Source organism: Pristiophorus japonicus, unplaced genomic scaffold (assembly GCF_044704955.1).
Source record: "Pristiophorus japonicus isolate sPriJap1 unplaced genomic scaffold, sPriJap1.hap1 HAP1_SCAFFOLD_1012, whole genome shotgun sequence".
In the NCBI taxonomy this organism is placed as follows: Eukaryota; Metazoa; Chordata; class Chondrichthyes; family Pristiophoridae; genus Pristiophorus; species Pristiophorus japonicus.
Window position 1 is genome coordinate 58,509 of NW_027250663.1, and position 19,262 is coordinate 77,770.

The 19,262-nt window shown below is 55.4% G+C and overlaps 1 protein-coding gene across 1 annotated transcript in view; it reads left to right on the top strand.

Moving 5' to 3' along the window:
- The window catches only part of megf8 (multiple EGF-like-domains 8), a gene marked incomplete at its 5' end in the record, with an annotated part of 57,102 nt that overhangs the window by 30,505 nt on the left and 7,335 nt on the right, over positions 1-19,262 (top strand). Inside the window, 9 exons of the mRNA XM_070869913.1 lie at positions 2,639-2,802; positions 2,902-3,046; positions 6,523-6,763; positions 9,456-9,585; positions 9,895-10,096; positions 10,198-10,412; positions 11,538-11,748; positions 12,450-12,615; positions 19,214-19,262. Coding sequence (XP_070726014.1) covers positions 2,639-2,802; positions 2,902-3,046; positions 6,523-6,763; positions 9,456-9,585; positions 9,895-10,096; positions 10,198-10,412; positions 11,538-11,748; positions 12,450-12,615; positions 19,214-19,262 — 1,523 coding nt within the window. The remainder of the gene's footprint in view (positions 1-2,638; positions 2,803-2,901; positions 3,047-6,522; positions 6,764-9,455; positions 9,586-9,894; positions 10,097-10,197; positions 10,413-11,537; positions 11,749-12,449; positions 12,616-19,213) is intronic.

Below are 19,262 nucleotides of genomic sequence, written 5' to 3' on the forward strand. Positions count from 1 at the left end.
CTCCAAAAATCTCTCGCTCTCAGTCTTGAATAAATGTAGAGACTCAGTATCCACAACCCTCTGGGGCAGAGAATTCCAAAAGTTCAACACCCTCTGAGTGAACAAATTCCTCCTCATCTCTTTCTGTCTTAAATGGCCAACCCCTTATCCCGAGACTCTGCCCCCTGGTTCTAGATTCTCCAGCCAGGGGAAATAACCTCTCAGTATCTCCCCTGTCAATCCCTGTAAGAATCTTGTATGTTATAATGAGATCACCTCTCATTCTTCTAAACTCCAGAGAGTATAGGCCCATTCTACACAACCTCATCATAAGACAGCCCTCTCATCCCAGGGATCAATCTGGTGAACCTTCGTTGCACCACCTCCAAGGTAAGTATATCCTTCCTCCGATAAGGAGACCAAAACTGTGCACAGTACTCCAGGTGTGGTCTTGTAAATTCCCGGATTCTTTTACCTCAATCTGGTTCAGTAAAATTACTGAGTCGAATACCTCTTGTGCTTTGAACAAAGCAGTCTTTATTACCGGCCAGTAAGACCGATCAGACAGAAGATATACTCTCTGGATAGAGTGTACACACTCCCTAAGGATAGGTGAAGTTACATGGTAAAGCGTTAACAGTTATACAGTTTTGAAATCAGATAAAATACAAATGGATTGACAGTCTAACTCAGCCACTCATTAGTCAATCTATATGAGATGTTCTTCTTGAAAGCTCAAGCATTGCCTCTAAATGTTTTAATCTAATGGTGTGACTACTAATTGAGACCTTGCAATTCTGCAGATTTATTTTATGTTACAATTAGATGTTATTGACAGGATTAGTGACTTGAAACCTTGAGACAGACTATTAGCTATGCTGATGTTGCACTATTTGCAATCTGACATTCTCCCAGCTATTCTTCCATGGCTTATACATTTTCATATATCCCGTTTACTTTACTGTCCTTAATTCCATATATTCCATATATCCACAGTCTCACCAAGGCCCTGTACAATTGTAGCAAGACTACAGTTGTAATGAGTGCAAGAGTAAGGAAGTATTTTTGGGTTGTGGATGCTGTCTCTGAATATATTCAAGGCTGAGATAGACACTAGGGAATCAAGGGATATGGAGATCAGGCGGGAAAGTGGATTTGAGGTAAAAGATCAACCGTGATCTTATTGAATAGCGGAGCAGGCTGGAGGGGCTGAATGGCTCCTAATTCTTACCTTGCCTTCTCTGATCTACCTGGTGAGGAGAAATGGGCTCGAGCCTACACAAACCCTATACCACGGGGTGGGGGGTGAGAGGGGCTCACACACTGACCCCACACACAGACCCTGACCCTACACCCTAGGGTGAGAGAGAAGTCCTGGGTGGGCAGTGCCCTGGGCAGTGGGAGGGGTCATGGAGTGGGCGAGGCCCTCGACTAGGCAGGGCCGGGCACTGGGCTGGTTCGCCGGTGAGCAGGGACCGCCAGGGCCCTGGGGTAAGGGGCTGAGCCTGGGCTATGATGATGGGCAGTGCCCTGGGGTGTGTCAGCGGCAGAGGTTCGACAGGACGCCTGGTCAGTTTGTTGGATGCTGCGCAGACCAAAGCCACCGTCTTTGGTCCCCACCAGAAACTGCGTTCCCTAGCCACCAACTCCATCCCTCTCCCCAGCATCTGTCTGAGCTGGAACCAGACAGTTCACAACCTAGGTGTCATATTCAACCCTGAGATGAGCTTCTGGCCACGGCATAACTAAAACCGTCTATTTCCACCTCCATAACATTGCCAATCTTTGCCACTGCCTCAGCTCATCTGCTGCTGAAACCCTCATCCCTGCCTTTGTTACCTCCAGACTTCACTATTCCAACGCACTCCTGGCTGGCCTCCCACATTCTACCCGACGTAAACTAGAGGTGATCCAAAACTCAGCTGCCTGTGTCCTAACTCGCACTGAGTCCCGCTCACCCATCACCCCCTGTGCTCACTGCCCCGTGTCCTAACTCGCACTGAGTCCCGCTCACCCATCACCCCCTGTGCTCACTGCCCCGTGTCCTAACTCACACCCAGTCCCACTCACCCATCACCCCCTGTGCTCACTGCCCCGTGTCCTAACTCACACCCAGTCCCACTCACCCATCACCCCCTGTGCTCGCTGACCTACATTGGCTCCTGGTTAAGCAGTGCCTCGATTTCAAAATTCTCATCCTTGTTTACAAATCCCTCCCTGGCCTCCTCGCCCCTCCCTATCTCTGCAATCTCCTCCAGCCCCACAACCCCCCCGAGATGTCTGCGCTCCTCTAACTCTGCCCTCCTGAGCATCCCTGATTATAATCGCTCCACCATCGGTGGCCGTGCCTTCTGTTGCTGGGCCCCAAGCTCTGGAACTCCCTCCCGAAACCTCTCCACCTCTCTACCTCTCTTTCCTCCTTCAATACGCTTCTAAAAACCTACTTCTTTGACCAAGCTTTTGAGTCATCTGCCGTAATTTCTTCTTGTGTGGCTCATAACATAAGAGGTAGGAGCAGGAGTAGGCCAGTGTCAAATTTATTTAGCTCGTTGTTTTGTCTTCTAACACTCCTGTGAAGCTCCTTGCGGGGGGGGTTTACTTCGTGGAAGGTGCTATATAAATACAAGTTGTTGCTGATGAAGCTCTTTGCTCCCCGCAGGTTTATACGGCCATTCGGCCGTCTACCACCAACCCACCGATGCCCTCTATGTCTTCGGCGGCTACCGCTTTTACCTGGAGACAGTGACTGCCTCTCGCGAGCTGTACAGTCTGTACTTGCCCAGCCTGACCTGGAGCCTGCTTGCACCCTCCCACGGCACAAAGGTACGCGGCAAAGCGGCTCCGCCCGGCGCCAGAGGATCGGGAGCAGGGATTCCCTGACTCAGCCGTGTCTAATACTTGCTGCTTTCCCTTGGTCTGTAGCCCCTGTCCCGGTTTTTCCACGTTGCTGGGCTGTTCCGCGATACGATGGTGGTGGCAGGCGGTCGCACAGAGGAGGAGGACTTCAGTGCCGACATTGTATTTTACCAGCTCAACTGCAACACCTGGATCATGCCAAATAAGACAGGTTCGGCAATACCTGGATCAACCCTTTCTCCTTACTAAAGCCTCCCTTTCTGATTTGTACCTTGCGCTGTCAGCCCCGCCAAGAGCACCATGGTGGTGGTGGTGTGGCCCTCACTATCCGATTATCGCCTTGGTCCCTTCCCCCCAGTCTCCTGGCACTTTCAGGCACCTCACTCATCAGCCGTGGTTGTGGGTTCAAATCCCACTCCATGAGGCTTGAGCACAAAAGTCTGGGCAAACACTCCAAGGCAGTACTGAGGGAGCGCCGCACTGTCGGAGGGGCAGTACTGAGGGAGCGCCGCAGTGTCGGAGGGGCAGTACTGAGGGAACGCCGCACTGTCGGAGGGGCAGTACTGAGGGAGCGCCGCACTGTCGGAGGGGCAGTACTGAGGGAGCGCCGCACTGTCGGAGGGGCAGTACTGAGGGAGCGCCGCAGTGTCGGAGGGGCAGTACTGAGGGAACGCCGCACTGTCGGAGGGGCAGTACTGAGGGAGCGCCGCACTGTCGGAGGGGCAGTACTGAGGGAGCGCCGCACTGTCGGAGGGGCAGTACTGAGGGAGTGCTGCAGTGTCGGAGGGGCAGTACTGAGGGAACGCCGCACTGTCGGCGGTGCTGTTTTTTGGATGAGACTTTAAACCGAGGCCCCGTCTGGCCTCTCAAATGTACATAACAGATCCCATGAAACTGTTTCGAAGAAGAGCAGGCGAGTTCTCAGTCGATATTTGTCCCTCAATCAATTTAACAAAGACAGATTATCTGGTTGTTATCACATTGCTGTTTGTGGGAGCTTGCTGTGCGCAAATTGGCTGCCACGTTTCCCACATTACAACAGTGACTGTACTTCAAAATGTACTTCATTGGCTGTAAAGTGCTTTGGGCGATCCTGAGATCGTGAAAGTCATGATTGATGCGTCCTCACTATACAGTATAAATGCACACGAGGCCCATGCTTGAGAGGTCAGTCTGTCACCTGTCCTTTATTCCTTAGCACTCAAGTGATGAAGGTGGGTGGAGCTTCCCCTTTTATACCTGAAGGTCCAGGTTAGGAGTGTCTCCCACCTCGTGGTCAGTGTTCTCACGGTGTACAACTTAGGTCAGTTTTCCATGGGTTACAATGCTGGTTGAATACATGACAGTTATATTTTCTGCCATAAATACTGCTCTTAACTCTCCTTGTCCCTCCCTTGGCTTCTGCACTGAGCGACTCCTCAGCCTCCGTGATTTCACTTGTATTCTTGCCTTTCCTTGCTAGCTCTCCTTTGAGATCAATGCCCTCCTGTCCTTCCCTCAACCTCTCCCTCCGTAGATAGTCACCACCCCTCTCCCTTGATCAGTCCCATGGTCTCTCCAACCCAAACATCTCAAGTGGCTCCGTGTCAAATTCTTTCTCCTGTGAAGAGCCTTGGGATGTTTTACTACGTTAAAGGTGCGATACAAATGCATGATGTCTGGTTTCTACAGCTCTGCCTTCAGCTGCCTGGGCCCTCCATAAACCTCTCCGCCCCTCTACTTCTCTCTCCTCCTTTAACACGCTCTTTAAAACCTGCCTCTTTGACCAAGCCTTCGGTCACCTCTCCTTCTGTGGCTTGGTGTCAAATTTCATTTGACAGCGCTCCTGTGAAGCACCGTGGGACGTTTCACTACGTTAAAGGTGCAATATAAACGCAATTTGTTGCCCTAGTTCCGCTTTACCCCTCGAACCGCCCCTTTAGTTGTCCCTGCATTCTCTGTCCTTCCCATCACCTTGATCCCTGCAGGTTTGATCACGTTTCTCATTGCAATGTATTTTTGCGTTGTTTTCAGAATCCATGCAGTGCCACATCCCTCGATCTGCACCTGCCTTTATTTACCCCTGTCCCGATGACTCTGCTGGTCCCTGAAGCTTTTTCACTGCTCACAGCTCAGGCCTACTCAATTCCTGCCCTCAGTACCCACTGACATTGGTGATGGCTTCCTTAGCTCCGGTACTGACCCTCCCCCCCCCCCCCCCCCCGACCCGACCGACCCCCCCCCCCGACCCACCCTTCCCCCCCCCCGACCCACTCTCCTCCCCCCCCCCGACCCACCCTCACCCCCCTCCCCCGACCCACCCTTCCCCCCCCCCCCCGACCCACCCTTCCCCCCCCCCCGACCCACTCTCCTCCCCTCGACCGACCCCCCCCCCCCGACCCACTCTCCCCCCCCCCCGACCCCGACCCACCCTCACCCCCCTCCCCTCGACCGACCCCCCCCCCCCCGACCCGACCCGACCCCCCCTGACCCACCCTCACCCCCCTCCCCCGACCCACCATCACCCCCCTCCCCTCGACCGATCCCCCCTCCCCCCCCCGACTCGCCCTCCACCCCGACCCACCCACCCTCCCCCCCCTCGACCGACCCCCCCCTCCCCCCCCCCCTCCACCCCGACCCACCCACCCACCCTCCCCCTCCCCCCCGATCGACCCACCCACCCTCGCCCCCGACCGACCGACCCACCCTTCCCCCCCCCCCCCACCGACCCATCCTCTCCCCGACCCACCCTCCCCCCCCCAACCTGCCCCTGCCCCCCCCCCGACCGACCGACCCACCCTTTCCCCCCCCACCGACCCATCCTCTCCCCGACCCACCCTCCCCCCCCAACCTGCCCCTGCCCCCCCCCCGACCAACCGACCCACCCCTCCCCCCCCCGACCGACCTACCCTCCCCCCCCCCCCCCCCGACGGACCCACCCTCTCTTCTCCCCCTCCCCCCCGATCGACCGACCCACCCTCCCCCCCGATCGACCGACCTACCCTTCCCCCCCCCGACCCCCCCCCCCGACCCCCCCCTCTCTTCTTCCCCCCCGATCGACCGACCCACCCTCCCCCCCGATCGACCGACCTACCCTTCCCCCCCCCGACCCCCCCCCCCGACCCCCCCCTCTCTTCTTCCCCCCCGATCGACCGACCCACCCTCCCCCCCCTCCCCCCACCGACCCACCCCTCCCCCCCCACCGACCCACCCCTCCCCCCCCTCTCCCTCTCTTGCTGTCCCCCTCTCCCTCTCTCGCTGTCCCCCTCTCCCTCTCTCGCTGTCCCCCTCTCCCTCTCTCGCTGTCCCCCTCTCCCTCTCTCGCTGTCCCCCTCTCCCTCTCTCGCTGTCCCCCTCTCCCTCTCTCGCTGTCCCCCTCTCCCTCTCTCGCTGTCCCCCTCTCCCTCTCTCGCTGTCCCCCTCTCCCTCTCTCGCTGTCCCCCTCTCCCTCTCTCGCTGTCCCCCTCTCCCTCTCTCGCTGTCCCCCTCTCCCTCTCTCGCTGTCCCCCTCTCCCTCTCTCTCTGTCCCCCTCTCCCTCTCTCCCTCTCTCTCTGTCCCCCTCTCCCTCTCTCGCTGTCCCCCTCTCCCCCTCTCCCTCTCTCGCTGTCCCCCTCTCTCAGCCTCCTGTGTCTCCAGACATGGTTACTCATAACCCCCCCCCCAGCAGCGAGTGCACCCTCTGACTGCACGCTCCGCCTCCTTTGCAGGGAGCTCGATGTTGGGAGAGCCGATGAAGGGATCCGTCGCTCACGCGGGAGTCACCCTGAGGAATAAGCTGTACATTTCGGCAGGATACGGCGGGATCACGCTGGGCTCGATGGTGGCTCTCTCCATCCCACACGATCCGTGTCTGGTGTTCACCAGCCCGGGAGCCTGCAACAGCAGTAGATGTGTATGGTGCCGCTCAGTCCGCAATGGGAGCTGCCTGTCTGCAGACGAGGCAGAGAGGTAGGAGCAGACACCCATCCTTCGCTCACCAGCTGCCTTTCTGCTCCGTGCTTGCTGCATTCACGACATTTACCGGGGCTGCAGTCTCATTCCTCACCAGTGCCAAATAGGTCCAGCCCAAAAGGCCCCCCAGGTCCCAGCCACCATGGCCCCCCAGGTCCCAGCCACCAGATCCCAGATACCATGCCCCCCCCCCCCCCCGCCCCCAGGCCCACCAGATCCCAGATACCATGCCTCCCCCCAGGCCCACCAGATCCCAGCCAGCATGGTCCATCAGATCCCAGCCACCGTGGCCCCCCCAGGCCCACCAGATCCCAGCCAGCATGGCCCAACAGACCCATAAGATCCCAGCCACCATGGCCCACCAGGTCCCAGCCACCATGGCCCAACAGATCCCAGCCACCATGGCCCAACAGGCCCACCAGATTCCAGCCACCATGGCCCAACAGGCCCACCTGATCCCAGCCACCATGGACCACCAGGTTTACCAGATCCCAGCCTCCAAGGCCCATCAAATCCCAGTCACCTTGGTCCACCAGATCCCAGCCACCTTGGCCCAACAGGCCCACCAGGTCCCAGCCACCATGGCCCACCAGATCCCAGCCACCATGGCCCAACAGGCCCACCAGGTCCCAGCCACCATGGCCCAACAGGCCCACCTGATCCCAGCCACCATGGCCCAACAGGCCCACCTGATCCCAGCCACCATGGACCACCAGGTTCACCAGATCCCAGCCTCCAAGGCCCATCAAATCCCAGTCACCATGGTCCACCAGATCCCAGCCACCATGGCCCAACAGGCCCACCAGATCCCAGCCACCATGGCCCAACAGGCCCACCTGATCCCAGCCACCATGGACCACCAGGTTCACCAGATCCCAGCCTCCAAGGCCCATCAAATTCCAGTCACCATGGTCCACCAAATCCCAGCCACCATGGCCCAACAGATCCACCAGATCCCAGCCACCATGGCCCAACAGGTCCACCAGATCCCAGCCACCATGGCCCAACAGGCCCACCAGATCCCAGCCAGCATGGCCCAACAGACCCATAAGATCCCAGCCACCATGGCCCACCAGGTCCCAGCCACCATGGCCCAACAGGCCCACCAGATCCCAGCCACCATGGCCCAACAGGCCCACCAGAACCCAGCCACCATGGCCCAACAGGCCCACCTGATCCCAGCCACCATGGACCACCAGGTTCACCAGATCCCAGCCTCCAAGGCCCATCAAATCCCAGTCACCATGGTCCACCAGATCCCAGCCACCATGGCCCAACAGGCCCACCCGGTCCCAGCCACCATGGCCCAACAGGCCCACCAGATCCCAGCCACCATGGCCCAACAGGCCCACCAGATCCCAGCCACCATGGCCCAACAGGCCCACCTGATCCCAGCCACCATGGACCACCAGGTTCACCAGATCCCAGCCTCCAAGGCCCATCAAATCCCAGTCACCATGGTCCACCAGATCCCAGCCACCATGGCCCAACAGGTCCACCAGATCCCAGCCACCATGGCCCAACAGGCCCACCAGATCCCAGCCACCATGGCCCAACAGGCCCACCTGATCCCAGCCACCATGGCCCAACAGGCCCACCTGATCCCAGCCACCATGGACCACCAGGTTCACCAGATCCCAGCCTCCAAGGCCCATCAAATCCCAGTCACCATGGTCCACCAGATCCCAGCCACCATGGCCCAACAGGTCCACCAGATCCCAGCCACCATGGCCCAACAGGCCCACCAGATCCCAGCCACCATGGCCCAACAGGCCCACCAGATCCCAGCCACCATGGCCCAACAGGCCCACCTGATCCCAGCCACCATGGACCACCAGGTTCACCAGATCCCAGCCTCCAAGGCCCATCAAATCCCAGTCACCATGGTCCACCAGATCCCAGCCACCATGGTCCAGTAGGAGCCCGAGCCTGACCCTGCAGGCTCCTCGGCCCAGTCTAGCAGGCTCCTTCGATCTACACTGCCCTGCTGAGAACTGTTCCCCCAGTCCTGTTAGTTCTAGAACATAAGCAATAGGAGCAGGAGTCAGCCATTCGGCCCCTCCAGCCTGCTCCGCCATTCAGTAACATCATGGCTGAACTTCGACCTCAGCTCCACTTTCCCACCCGAGCCTCATATCCCTTGATTCCTGTAGAATCCAAAAATCTATCGATCTCAGTATTGAATATACTCGAAGTCTCAGCCTCCACAGCCCCCTGGGCAGAGAATTCCAAAGATTCACCACCCTCTGAGTGAAGAAATTCCTCCTCATCTCAGTCTTAAATGGCCGACCCATTATCCTGAGACTGTGCCCCCTGGTTCTGGACTCTCCAGCCCGGGGGAATCAACATCTACCCTGTCAATCCCCCTCAGAATCTTATATGTTTCAATGAGATCACCTCTCATTCTTCTAAAGTCCAGAGAATACAGGTCTCGTCTACTCAATCTCTCATCATAGGACAATTCCCCCACCCCCCGGGAATCAGTCTGGTGAGCCTCCGTTGCACTCCCTCGATGGCAAGTATATCCTTCCTTTACGAAGGAGACCAGAATTGTACACAGTAACTCCAGGTGTGTCGATACTCAGCTGGTTTTGACATTGTTTATAATTGATTTCTGTCAATTGATCCAATTTGTGTTGAGCGTTTTCTGCTGCTGCATCTTATGGGCAGTTGACCCTTTCCTCACCAGGTACGGCTTTGAGTCGGGAAGCTCCCTCTGTGACCCGATGCCCAAGTTCTCCGAGGACTGCCGGCGTTTGAAAACGTGCAGTGAGTGTTTGGCTCGACACCCCAAGGTCATGGGGCAAATGCAGCGACTGGTGAGTGCAGGCACCGACCTCCCCTTCGTCCTCCGTCTCAAACCACTTCTCGCCACAGGCACCTGTCCATGTCCAACACAAGGGAGGGCAGTGTTCCCCCTTGCTCCATAACCAGCGCGGGGAGTGTAGCAACCAGCGAGGGGGGTGGGTCAGCCAGCGCGGAGTACGATTAGCCAGCACGGTTTATCCTCCTCACTCACTCCCCTCACACTCGCACACGGACTTGACGGGCAATGCGGAGCATTGGAGGGCGAGTGTGAACAACTGGCGCGCTGTCTGTGATGGAGTCACGATCTTCTTTTCCCTCAGAGGTGTAAGTGGTGCACGAACTGCCCAGAGGGAGCCTGTATCAGCACCAACGCCAGCTGCACCAAGGAAAACGACTGCCGCATCAACCAGCGAGAGATCTTTGTGGCCAGTAACTGCTCCGAGATATCGTGCGAGGCCTCCGACTGCAGCAAGTGCACGATCTCCGGGAAGTGCATGTGGACTCGGCAGTTCAAGCGCACAGGTGAGCATCAGTGGGCACCGGGAAAGCCTGGCGGGGAGGGACGAGGGTCCCGGGACCCAGCCTCCGCTCACGCTGACCACTGCCCCTGCTCTGTGTTTCAGGCGAGACCCGTCGGATCCTCAGCGTGAGTCCCGCCTACGACTGGACTTGCTTCAGCCACTCGCTGCGCAACGTCTCGCCGATGCCCGTGGAGTCCTGCCCGCCGGAGCCGTGCCCAACCCCCTGCCACAACCTCGCCACCTGCACCGAGTGCCTCAGCTCCAATGGCTCGGATGGAGGCTGGCAGCAGTGCGTCTGGAGCCTGGCGCTGCAGCAGGTAAAGAGCTCGGCTCACGGTCGGCGGGTGTCTCTGTCTCTTGATACGGACGCTGACGGTTGTTTTTTGTGACTGGAAGGCTGTTTCCAGTGGGGTCCCGCAGGACTCAGTACTCAGTCCCTTGCTTTTTGTGCTACCTATTAATGATCTAGACTTGAATATAAGGGGTATGATTAAGAAGTTGCAAATGAAACTAAAATCGGCTGTGTGGTTGAGAATGAAGAAGAAAGCTGTAGACTGCAGGAAGCTATCAATGGACTGGTCAGGTGGGCTGAAGAGTAGCAAATGGAATTTCGTCCTGAGAAGTGTGAGGTCATGCACTTGGCGAGGGCTAAAAGGAAAGGGAATACACATTAAATGGTAGGATACTGAGAGGTGTAGAGGAACAAAGGGATCTTGGCCTGCATGTCCACAGATCCCTGAAGGTAGATAAGGGGGTTAAGAAGGCATTTGGATGACTTGAGGCATAGAATACAAGACCAGGGAGGTTATGCTTGAACTGTATACAACACTAGTTAGGCCACAGCTGGAGTACTGCGTGCAGGTCTGGTCACCACATTACAGGAAGGATGTGATTGCACCAGAGAGGGTATAGAGGAGATTTACCAGGATGTTGCCAGGACTGGAGAATTTTATCTATGAGGAAAGATTGGATAGGCTGGATTTTTTGGAACAGAGGAGGCTGAGGCGAGGCCTGATTGAGGTGAATAAAATGATGAGGGGCCTGGATAGAGTGGATAGGAAGGTCCTATTTCTCTTGGCAGAGGGGTCAATAACCAGGGGGCATAGATTTAAAGTAATTGGGGGGAGGTTTAGAGGGATTTGGGGGGAAATGTCTTCACCCAGAGGGTGGTGGGGGTCTGGAACTCACGGCCTGAAAGGGTGGTAGAGGCAGGAACCCTCACCACATTTAAAAAACACTTGAAGTGTTGTAACCTGCAGGGCTACGGACCCAGAGCTGGAAAGTGGGATTAGACTGGGTAGCTCTCTGTCAGCCAGCGTGGACACAATGGGCTGAATGGCCTCTTTCCGTGCTGTAAATTTCTCTGATTCTTTCTCTGCGTCCCCCTGTGACCCCCCCCCCCCCTCTAACAGTCTCTCTCTCTCTCTCTCTCTCCCCCGCAGTGTATGAGTCCGAGTTTCCTGCCCATGCAGTGTGCTGCGGGAATGTGTGGCCACCTGCTGAAGGGTGTGAAGGCGAGCTGCAACCTGTCGTGTGCTAGCCACAACCAGTGCTCCCGCTGTGTCCGGCACTCCCACTGCGGCTGGTGTTCCACCCGGGGCCTCAACGGGATCGGCAGGTGTCTCCAGGGCGGGCTGAGCGGTCCTCAAGATGGTGCGTACACTGGGCAGGGGGCAGTCACACTTGTTGGCTTTTTGTGTTGCTCAGACAGGTGATGGGAGACGTGTCTCTTTTTTTTTTTATTCGTTCCTGGGATGCGGGCGTCGCGACAAGGCCGGCATTTATTGCCCGTCCCTAATTGCCCCTTGAGAAGGTGTGAGCTGCCGCCTTGAACCGCTGCAGTCCGTGTGGTGAAGGTGCTCCCACAGTGCGGTTAGGGAGGGAGTTCCAGGATTGTGACCCAGCGACGATGAAGGAACGGCCGATATATTTCCGAGACAGGACGGTGTGTGAGACTTGGAGGGGAACGTGGAGGTGGTGGTGTTCCCATGTGTTTGCTGCCCTTGTCCTTCTCGGTGGTCGAGGTGGTGGGTTTGGGAGGTGCTGCCGAAGAAGCCGGGGTGAGTTGCTGCAGTGCATCTTGGAGACGGTGCACACAACAGCCAGGGGGCGCCGGTGGTGGAGGGAGTGAGTGTTGAAGGTGGTGGATGGGGAGCCAATCAAGTGGGCTGCTTTGTCCTGGATGGTGCGAACTTCTTGAGTGTTGTTGGAGCTGCACTTATCCAGATAAGTGGAGGGTATCCCATCACGCTCCTGACTTGTGCTGTGTGGGGACAGGTGGAGGGAGACCGGTGTGCAGGGTGGGTTGCTTGCGAGCTTCCTCGCAGGTTGATGCTGGTCTTTGTTCCCCGCAGGCGGGACCCAAACCTGCCAAGACTCCGATGGAAGCTGGGCCTTCATGTCCTGCCCACCAGAGAACGAGTGTTTGAATGGACACCACGACTGTGACGACACCCAGAACTGTACCGACAAGCTGCAAGGATTCGAGTGTGTCTGCAGGAATGGATATATGCAGGACAAGTGAGTGAGGGGGGAGTGATACAGCCAGCAGGGTGAGTGAGGGGGGAGTGATACAGTCAGCAGGGTGAGTGAGGGGGGAGTGATACAGTCAGCAGGGTGAGTGAGGGGGGAGTGATACAGTCAGCAGGGTGAGTGAGGGGGGAGTGATACAGTCAGCAGGGTGAGTGAGGGGGGAGTGATACAGTCAGCAGGGTGAGTGAGGGGGGAGTGATACAGTCAGCAGGGTGAGTGAGGGGGGAGTGATACAGTCAGCAGGGTGAGTGAGGGGGGAGTGATACAGTCAGCAGGGTGAGTGAGGGGGGAGTGATACAGCCAGCAGGGTGAGTGAGGGGGGAGTGATACAGCCAGCAGGGTGAGTGAGGGGGGAGTGATACAGCCAGCAGGGTGAGTGAGGGGGGAGTGATAGTCAGCAGGGTGAGTGAGGGGGGAGTGATACAGCCAGCAGGGTGAGTGAGGGGGGAGTGATACAGCCAGCAGGGTGAGTGAGGGGGGAGTGATACAGCCAGCAGGGTGAGTGAGGGGGGAGTGATACAGCCAGCAGGGTGAGTGAGGGGGGGAGTGATACAGCCAGCAGGGTGAGTGAGGGGGGAGTGATACAGCCAGCAGGGTGAGTGAGGGGGGAGTGATACAGCCAGCAGGGTGAGTGAGGGGGGAGTGATACAGCCAGCAGGGTGAGTGAGGGGGGAGTGATACAGCCAGCAGGGTGAGTGAGGGGGGAGTGATACAGCCAGCAGGGTGAGGGGGGAGTGATACAGCCAGCAGGGTGAGTGAGGGGGGAGTGATACAGCCAGCAGGGTGAGAGGGGGGAGTGATACAGCCAGCAGGGTGAGTGAGGGGGGAGTGATACAGTCAGCAGGGTGAGTGAGGGGGGAGTGATACAGCCAGCAGGGTGAGTGAGGGGGGAGTGATACAGTCAGCAGGGTGAGTGAGGGGGGAGTGATACAGCCAGCAGGGTGAGTGAGGGGGGAGTGATACAGTCAGCAGGGTGAGTGAGGGGGGATTGATACAGCCAGCAGGGTGAGTGAGGGGGGAGTGATACAGTCAGCAGGGTGAGTTGATGTCAGAGAGATATCATGTCTGATGAACCTGGTTGAATTTTTTTTGAGGAGGTCGCTACAACAACAACAACTTGTATTTATATAGCACTTTTAACGTCAAAAAACATCCCTCGGTGCTTCACAAGAGTGTTATAAGATTAAACAAACAAATTTGACACCGAGCCATATAAGAAGACATTAATGCAGATGAACAAGAGCTTGGTCAAAGTGGTAGGTTTTTAGGAGCGTCTTAAAGGAAGAAAGCGAGGCGGTGATGTTTAGGGAGGGAGTTCCAGAGCTTGGGACCCAGGCAGCTGAAGGCACGGCCACCGATGGTTGAGCAGTTATGAGCAGGGATGCTCAAGAGGTCAGAATTTGAGGAGCGCAGGCATCTCTGGGTGTGGGGTGGTGGTGTGAGACTGAAGGAGGTTACAGAGATAGGGAGGGGCGAGGGCCATGGGAGGGATTTGTAAACAAGGATGAGAATTTTGAAATTGAGGAGTTGCTTAACCGGGAGCCAATGAAGGTTGGCGAGCACAGGGGGTGATGGGTGAGTGGGACTTGGTGCAAGTTAGGACACGGGCTGTCGAGCTTTGGATCACCTACAGTTTACGTCGGGTCGAATGTGGGTGGCCAGCCAGGAGTGTGTTGAAGCAGTCAAGTCTAGAGGTAACAAAGCCATGGATGAGGGTTTCAGCAGCAGAAGAGCTGAGGCAGCGACGGAGATTGGCAATGTTACGCAGGTGGAAACAGGCGGTTTTAGTTATGCCGTGGATATGTGGCCGGAAGCTCATTTCAAGGTCAAATATCACACCTAGGTTGCGAACAGTCTGGTTCAGTCTCAGACAGATGCCAGAGAAGGGATGGAGTCGGTGGCTAGGGAATGCAGTTTGTGGCGGGGACCACAGACAATGGCTTCGGTCTTCCCAATATTTAATTGAAGAAAATTTCTGCTCATCCAGAATTAGATGTTGGACAAGTAGTCTGACAATTTAGAGACCATGGATGGGTCGAGAGAACTGGTGGTGAGGTAGAGCTGGGTGTCACCAGCGTACATGTGGAAACTGACGCTGTGTTTCCGGATGAGGTCACCAAGGGGCAACATGTAAATGGGAAATAGGAGGGGGCCAAGGATAGATCCTTGGGGGACACCAGAGGTAACGATGCGGGGTGGGAAGAGAAGCTGTTGCAGGTAATTCTCTGGCTGTGATGATAGATAAGAATGGAACCAGGCGAGTGCAGTCCCACCCAGCTGGACGTTGGTGGAGCATACAGTGGTCAACCATGTCAAAGGCTGAAGAACGAGGAGGGATAGTTTACCTTTGTCACAGTCACAAAGGATGTCATTTGTGACTTTGATGAGAGCCGTTTTGGTACTGTGGCAGGGGTGGAAACCAGATTGAAGGGATTAAAACATGAGTTCCATGTCTGCTTTAAGTGGGAAAACACAAGTTTAATATACGTATTTGTAGACGTGGCCACGTCGGAGATCTGTGCTCTGGTTCCGCAACCCATAACCCCAGAACTCCCCGACTGGCCCAGAGTGCCCCATATATAAGCTCGCAAACTACAATTGCGTGTGTCATCAAGGTTACAATGGAAGAATAGATACATTCCGCAACAAGATACATGAGACCCTGAGGTCATTGTTTAAACATTCAGTTCCCCTTTATCAGCAGGAAAACAAGCCGATATCAGTAAGAACAAACATGTCGCTGTGTGCCCCCTTCAACTGTCCCTTGTCTTACTTCCCCAATCTTCATGACTCCGGGTCAGCGGGTGTTGGAATCCAAATATGTTTTTCCCGCCAGGCAGACGAATTCTGCTTGACTGTTTTCCTTCCCCATAAGGACTTGTATTAGGTTCATAGCAGAAATAGCCAAAAAATCCCACTACACTATTTATATGAACTTCCAGAAGGCACTCGACAAGGTTCCACATAAGAGACTGGTAACAAGATGACTGTTGATGGAATTGGAGGTAATCTACAGGCTTGGATAGGAAACTGGTTGGGAGGTAGGAGACAGAGAGTGGTGATAATGGGTGTGTACTCCAATTGGCAGGGTGTGAACAGTGGTGACCCCCAGCGATCTGCACTGGGGCCTCAGCTTTTCACTGTATTTATGAATGACCTGGATGAAGGAATAGAGAGCCGTATATCCAGGTTTGCTGACGATGCTAAGTTAGGTGGCACAGTCAATAGTGTAGATGGCAGCAGGAAGTCGCAAAGGGACTTTGATCGATTGTGAGGGGGCGAAACTGTGGCACATGGAGTTCAATATGGGGAAGTGTGAGGTCGCCGCCCCCCCCCCCCGCAAGATTGGAAAAGCCCCGTGGGAGTTAAGCAGTTGCAAAACTCAGTTGCGTCAGCAGCTCATACATTGGTGACAGTTACGGAAACACAACAGTTGTAATTGTGTTACATTTCGTCCTTGCCTGGCCATTGTTTTCCAACAATTGTATTCATGTTTTACCTGACTTTACCTTCCGTTCGGATAAAATATTTCATAAGATAGTGTTTAGGATCTAATGGTTGGCACAAAACATCTCGACGACAATCTCCATAGGGCCCCCGGGGCGGGTGGGGTGGTGATCAGGATCACTTGGAATGACAGGAGCTAATGTTCGAAAGTGTCCCAGGGCAGGTCGCCCCAGTCCAGGCTGGCTCACTGTGTCAGTGACAGCAGCCAGAGAGACTGACACAGTGTGGGGAAAGGTCATCAGATCCCTCAGTGCTCAGTCGTGCCCCATCCACCAAAAGGAGACGGTGCCAAATTTAGCCTTTAAAAGGGAGCAGGTTCCGAGCCCTGTCCAGATCTTAGCAGGGATTATATGCAGGAATAACCAGCTTAATTTAAATCTGGGAGATTTACATATTATACACTGCACAATTGTAAAATGCAGTAAAAAATTTTAATAATTGAACAATTTAACCCCCACCCCCAACAATAAATTAAAAAAACAATAAGAACAATATAACAATAACAATAACAGCCCCCCTCCCGACCTGCGGCCACGCTTCCCTCCAGATCCTAATAAACCCGCCCGTACCTAAGCCCCCCCGTTACAATCGGGTAACGGGACCAGGACGACTTGCAGTAGGCGACCTCTAGGCCTGGTGCTGTGGGGGTGGTGAATCACTTTCGGGGCTGGAGGAGGAATGAAACGACTTCCGAGCCAGAAGGAAGTTCTTCCTCCTGACTCGCATCTGTGCTGGCGGTTGGTGGGATGGCAGTCTCGCGTGCTGCAAGGCATGCCTGCCGGCGGTCTGTTGATGCATTTCCATGATCATCAGCTGCATATCCTCCGATATGTGAGCGGCCATCCTGCCAGTGTTCCCCGTCAACCCACCAAACGCCTGGAGGAGCTCGCGACTTATCGCGACGCTCTCCCTGCACGGTCTGTACATGTCCTTGTCGTGATCTGCCCATCTTGGCGCGTGCCGACCTCGCTGAATCAACCTCCATGGGATCGCGTGGGCACTGTACGCCTTGGAGTCGCCTGCTGCAAGCCGCTTAGGCCCGCTACTACTTTTGTCGATGACGACGAGGAAGTGACTGCAGGTACAACTACAGGGATGCAAGGGGTATCCTCCTCTGTTTCCATAACTACTTCCTCCTCTGGCTCGGTGGTCTCCTCCTCTTCAGCGCCCGTGGTGATGACCACCTGCAATGGGGCACCTCTGGAGCTGTGTGACCTGCAAAGCACAATTGAGCGTATTAGATCAGAGGGGTACGCATGATTTCTTGCGCTGGCATACGTAGGAGGAGCAGCACTCCTACAATAAATGTGACCGAGAGATGTTACATATTAATGCATCCTATGGTCGTACATCTATGTGGAATTCACTGCCCCAGAGAGCTGTGGAGGCTGGGTCAGTGACTGTTTGAGTCGGAGATAGACAGAATGATAAGGGAGCGAAGGGTTATGGGAAGCAGACAGGGAAGTGGAGCTGAGCCCGACATCAGATCAACCATGATCTTATCAAATGGCCGAGCAGGCTCGAGGGGCCAGATGGCCTACTCCTGGTCCTATTTCTTATGTTCTTCTGTTGTTAACCTGAGAGTAGCACAGAAGCTGCATGCATAACATGACATCATTCATACATTATAATGAAATGACGTTAATTACTTTGAATTAACATAGCTTTACACGTTACTCACGTGATGCAAGGGAGGGATCTGCAACACCACGGGTGGTGGCCGAGTGACTGTGGGTCCCCACCAGTGCCGCTGCACACTCCTCGAGGTCTGTCAGCAGCTGTCGCTGAGCGGGGCCTCCTCCAGTGCGCCTTTGCTCAGTTCTGTTTAGATATCTTCCTCTGCAAACGTGACAAGAGCATGGCATGAGCGAAGGTACTATCATGGAAAGACAACAGGTTCCAACGTTATATGCTCATACGGTTTGTATCCACAATTGATGTATGGTTATAACATGTACGTTCGGATAAAATATTTCATAAGATCGTGTTTAGGATCTAATGCTTGACACAAAACATCTCGACTACAATCTCCATGAGGGCTCCCACGGGGCCGCTCGGAAATGACAGGAGCTCATGTCGAAAGTGTTCCAGGGCAGACAGTGAGCCAGGGCAGCTCTCCCCCAGTCCAGGCTGGCTCACTGTGTAAGTGACAGCAGCCGGAGAGACTGACACAATCTGGGGAAAGGCCACCAGATCCCTCAGTGCTCAGTCGTGCCCCATCCACCAATAGAACCCAAAAGAAGATGGTGCCAAATTTAGACTTAAAAAGGGCACAGGTTCCGAGCCCTGCCCAGATCTTACTTAGCAGGGATTATATGCAGGAATACCCAGCTTAATTTCAATCCGGGAGTTTTACATTTTATGTGGATCATTACAATTTAAAATATATTTAATACTTACTCTTGCGACACTGGTACCACCACCTTGCCTTGTGAGACGCTGACGAGACCATGTCAGTGATCTCTCCCCAGATCTTCCGGTATGTCCGGGGTTGGAGGTTTCCCACACCCACCTTGGGTTAGTTGGCCCTACCGGCTGTGGACCTCACTGATTAGGGCCTCATTGGCCTCATCCGAAAATGGCACTGCCCTCCTCCCCCCCTCCACCTCCTGCCCACTCAGCAGACTCGTGCTGGGACATATTATTGCTCATTCTTTTCTCGCTCTCTCGCTCGCTCTCTATCTCCTCTCAACTGCCTTTCTCTCTCTCCCTTCTGCGCATGTCTGGATGACCCCTGACCTCCCAAATCGCGGGAAACCTTCTTTGCAAAAAAAACCCCGCATGCACAGAAAGGCCGTTGCTAGGTACGCCTTGCCTTCCACATCGCTGAGCTATCGTCCCCCAAAAAAAGCTGAAAGTAGCGATCAGAAAAATGGCCGCTCTCCCAGCGATCCTGAGAGCTGAAACATCGCTCAGGCTGGAACATCGCCCATTTTTGGGGCCCTAGCACTCGAAGTGGAAAGTCCAGGCCCAAGTACACTGGGCAAATGGTGCCAGTGACATTTTCCGTTCCAGATTTAGTTTTTAGTGTTTCTTTAACTGGTCTGTCTGTCTCTCTCCTCCTCCCACCTCTCGGCAGTGTGGCGGGGCTGTGTAAGCCGGTGTGTGAGCAGGGCTGTGTTAACGGG